This window comes from Poecilia reticulata, linkage group LG2, assembly GCF_000633615.1.
Source record: "Poecilia reticulata strain Guanapo linkage group LG2, Guppy_female_1.0+MT, whole genome shotgun sequence".
In the NCBI taxonomy this organism is placed as follows: domain Eukaryota; kingdom Metazoa; phylum Chordata; class Actinopteri; order Cyprinodontiformes; family Poeciliidae; genus Poecilia; species Poecilia reticulata.
The window spans coordinates 30522079-30526672 of NC_024332.1; the positions used below are offsets into that span (position 1 = coordinate 30522079).

Here is a 4594-nt window from a genome sequence, read left to right on the forward strand (position 1 = left end):
TCAAACTATGAAAAGAAGGTACAACAAGCTCACTTTCTGTAACATGAATTTAAACCTCTCAATTTCTACTTTGAGAACTTTTTATTACAAACCTTCCCTTTTGACGCATCTTAGGTACAACATCAGGTGAAAAAATTAAATGATGAAAGCATAATTTGTAACGAGCTCAGGATAATCCTCACCTTGTTATCTTCTGGTAGCAATCACTGGACTGTAGATCACCACTGAGGCGAATCTTTTTGAGGAATTCAAAGGGAAGATGTTAAAAAAGCAACAACTGTACTTTTTTTTTGAGTAATGTGTGTTATAAGTTCAATTGAGTAAAAAAATAAAATTAAAACAATTGAAGACCATTTTGTTTYGTGAAGATGCAGACACTTTACCATTCCTAAGCTACACTTTATAAATTTTAGTTTTATTTCAATTTAATATCTATCAAAATCTGATGCTGCAACATTTTTTGTATCATGTTCTTTCACAAAAGTGTATGAATATGTAGAAATTTGTAAATTTAGTAGACGTGCAGTGCATTCACCCTCACTAATGTTTTGCATTGATGTCTCAGGAAGTAGCAGAGAAACCAGTCGGTCGAGTTCTTTCAAACTACTTGACTGTTCTGGTCTGAACCCGACCTTTTAGTCCAMAGTGAGGCCAGAAGCMTGGTGTTGGCCAAACCCTTTTCCTGTTGGACCACGTGTCCATGTACAATAATTAGTTTTAATTTTTTTTACTTTTGCATCAGTACTACTGATGTACGTGCGCTATTGCATGTGCACACTGTCCGTAAGCTAGAAAGCCTCACCTCAACTCCAGAATGAGCCGTTTGTCATTCTGGGCAAACAGCTCCATTTATTTGATCACAAAACCCTTTTTTCCCCAGAAGGAACTTGGCTCATCCGTGTCAGTGGCAAATTTCAGCTGTTTGGAGCAAGGCCTACGTTTGTTGTTGTTTTCCCTCATTGTTAATGTTAAACGGTCTTCAATGCGGATGCTGCTGTTCCTACATGTCGCAGTTTATGAATCGCAGCAACCTCAGTAGTTCTTGGGTTGTTACCTAAGTAAGTTCTGTACTAAGACGGTAAAAAAACCCAGATCAAACTGGAGTAATAAGCTAATTTTAAAAATCAACCTTTTTTAATGAACTGTTATGATTCTACCAAGCAAAACTGTCAATTATGMTGCCAGATTTATGCTAGGGACTTTTTGATGTTTGATCAAACTTTAAACTGGCATGACCCGACAACCTCAGCCCATCTTAAAACTCCCAAAATGTTCAAAATGCAAACGCACACAAAAAGTTGACTCAACATCTCCTTCTAGCTTTGAAAGTTAAAAGAGCACAGATTTATCAGCCAACTTTTGGGGAGGGGATCAGCAGGTCCAATCTTGAACATGTAATCTTTTCATTACTTCGTTAGTCCGTTTTTYATTGATATAGGAGTCAGCAAGCACCAATTGTGCATATTTCTCTTAGCTTAACAAATACATRTCAAAAAGATATGCTTTGATGCTTATCGGGGAAGAACTGCTCCACATATTCTTGTGTTAAGAATTAAAAAATATTTCTAAATCAGAACTGGTCAATCAGCTTAAAAAAGTAAAATCATTACCAGCCAAGATGAATCAAATCAGTTCATTTCAATTCATTTTATGTTATGCATACCAAATAAGAAGAATGTGCCGACAAACGACAGCTTTCTGCAAAGGACACCTACTTTGAGAAATATCCATTTTATTTATCTACTAATTCAAAAGACATAAGAAACATTTTTCCTCAAATCCAGAAGAATTCACATGTTTATAAAGCTTATGGAATCAAAAATATTTATATTTATGCAAACCAACAAAGCTGTAGGGGGAGGGGTAAACAGGAGTAATGTAGAGCCAAAGGAGAAATAAGGAATTCCCAAAAAGTAGCATTAYGTCGATGCACATTCAGATCTATTTATTTCAGTCAAAGGTTAAACGAAAGGTTTTCTCYTGCTCCTTGCGCTGCGTGTCACACAGTTTGGACACTTCCTCCACCCTCCGCTGTAGCAGAACCGAGTTCTGGTCGATCCACTGCAGAGAATCCATGTGGGCGTTGAGGATTTTACAAATCTGCTGAAGCTGCGGGGAACAAACAAGACAGAGAGGTTAATCAAAGCAGTAAATCATCTTCAGAGCAGGTTTAATGACGACAGATTTGTCCACCCATACTAGCTTAGGTTTTAATTCATTTTAGCCATGCTAATGAGCCTTAGCACTCATGACAGGTTGTGCTAGCTGCAGAGAGCAAGGGGGAGAGGGGATGATTGACAGCGCCAAGAACGGCCTCCTGGCTCTGATTGGTTGTTTCTAGAGGACTGGAAGAAAGCAGGGAAACTCTATTTTAAAAAAAATTATTTCTCATATATATATATATAAAAGTTATATACTGCAGCTTTAAAAACAACAACAACAAAAAATTTATTGATCATCTAATCTATTTATGGCCCAGTTCTAGGGTCCCTCATCTCACCGGATCGCTGGTGTCTGCCGGTCCGCTGGATGTGTTCAGGTGTTCAATGATCTCCTTCAGGTCCTGTGACATCCTCTTCAGCTGCGCGTCCACGTTCTCGGCCAGCTTGTACGTCCTCTCTCGCTCCTCGTCGGCGTTCTGCATGTAGATGGTGCCGCTCTGCTCCTTCACCGACTCCTCCAGCGGGCAGAGCAGGTCCTCCAGCTCCTTCTGCTGCGACAGGATGAAGTCCAGCTCCTGGTTGAGCCGCCGCTGGTCCAACTTCACCTTCTCCAGCTCCTTGTGCAGGGACGTGATCTTCTCTCCGTTCTCCACCAGCATGCGGTCCCAGGCGTTCACCTGCGTCGCCTGCTGCAGGAAGTGTCTCTCCTGGTCCTCCAGCTCCAGGCTCCACTTGTTTATGAGGCTCTCCAGCTGGGCGTAGCTCATCACCGGAGGATTCGTAGTGGTGGCGGCAGTGGTAGTGGTGAGGGTTGCGGCTGTTGTGGTGGCCGTCATGGCGGTGCTGGACAGAGGTTTGACTCCCAGGCTGAAACCGACAGCGGCGCCAGTCGTGGCGGCTGGAGCTGTGGCGGTGGTGGTGGTGGAGGCAGCAGCCGTGGCAGCGGCTGACCCCAGAGGCTTGAGGGTGAAGTTCAGTCCCCCGCCTGTAGCTGCCGGTGTTGCGGTGCTCGCTATTGATGCCGCAGCTGTCCCCAGCAAGAACCCTGTGGTTGCTGCAGGGGCTGCTGTCGCCGTGGTGAGGGGTGAAGCAAACAGAGATGGRCCTGARGGAGCCACAGGGGCAGCCTGGGTGTAGGCAGGCGGAGCCGGGGTTGACGATGGTTTCACCCCAAAGCTGAATCCTCCACCTGCGCTCTGGGTTGTCGCAGCTGCTGAGGTGGAGGGGGCAGTGGTGCCGAAGCTGAACCCTCCTCCACCCCCTGCTCCTGTTGGTGCTGGTGCAGCTGGAGCAGGAGATGCCGCAGCGGTGGTCACCAGGACTTTGGACCCCCCGAAGCTGAAGCCTCCAAACGGAGCGCCGCCTGCTGCTGCTGCTGCTGCTGCTGCTGTCGTAGCTGCAGGTGCAGCTGCTGATGCAGCTGGAGCCTGAGCGGTACTTCCGAAGGTGAAGCCTCCACCTGCAGGAGCTGCAGCGGTGGTCTGAGAGGACATCCCCCCGCCCAGAGTGAACCCAGTCCCCGTGGACGGAGCCAGCATGGAGCCTAGAGTGAGCCCCGGGGCCGCGGCTGTGGTTTGAGGGGCCGTGCCCAGGCCAAACGTGGTGGTGGGGGTCCCAAAGGAGAAACCCGTACCGGGTGCGGAGCTCTTCGCCGGGTTGCCGAAGCTGAAGGAGCCGGTGGGGTTGGGGTTGGTTTGACTGGTGGGAGCCCCGAAGCTGAAGCCGCCTCCGGTGGCTGCTGGAGCGGAGTTTGTTAAAGTGAAACCTGCGGCGGGAGCAGCAGGGGTGGTCTTCTGGCCTGGGAAGAAGCCCGAAGACTGATTGAAGTTGAATCCACTCATGGTTTCACTCTCTGGACAAAATGGTCACTTCCTCGGTGAATCTCCGAAGCTTTTGGCGGGTCGGGATCGGGAGTTGTTATAAGTTACCCCGCCGAAGAAACTCCGCGTCTCTTAGCAAGATTTTCCAGGACAAGGCGGTAAATAAACTCACTCTCGTGTGCATTAAAATAGTTTCCGCATAATTAACAACAACTAAAAGCTAAAAACATACCCTTCTTCAAAACGTGGCCCTGCGAACCGACATTTCTGTTGCTATCTGGCGGAAATGACGGCAGTTAGGAGATCACATCCTGTTGTTTGCCGGAAGGAGAGCCCACCCCTTTCTACTCGATTGACACATTTTATATCCAATCATAGTTTTTTAAATGTTTGAGCTGAAATTTGATTGGTTCTACTCGTCGCCTTGCAAACAAACTAGGGAGATATAAAAAAAGTTTTGACAGTTTCGAAGAACGATAAAAGTAAAGAGTGTGATCCTCCTTCGCTAGTGTTGTGCATATAGATAGATAGATAGATAGATAGATAGATAGATAGATAGATAGATAGATAGATAGATAGATAGATAGATAGATAGATAGATAGATAGATAGA

General features: G+C 46.2%; 1 protein-coding gene across 1 annotated transcript; it reads right to left on the bottom strand.

Moving 5' to 3' along the window:
- Window positions 1-1712: 1712 nt before the first annotated feature.
- On the bottom strand, window positions 1713-4338 carry nup62l (nucleoporin 62 like). The gene is made up of 2 exons (XM_008399287.2): window positions 2501-4338; window positions 1713-2109 (listed from the first exon to the last, which is right to left on the bottom strand). The coding sequence occupies exons 1-2, from the start codon at window positions 4001-4003 to the stop codon at window positions 1951-1953; spliced, it is 1662 nt and encodes a 553-aa protein (XP_008397509.1). The 5' UTR covers window positions 4004-4338; the 3' UTR covers window positions 1713-1950.
- Between the last annotated feature and the right edge of the window lie 256 nt (window positions 4339-4594).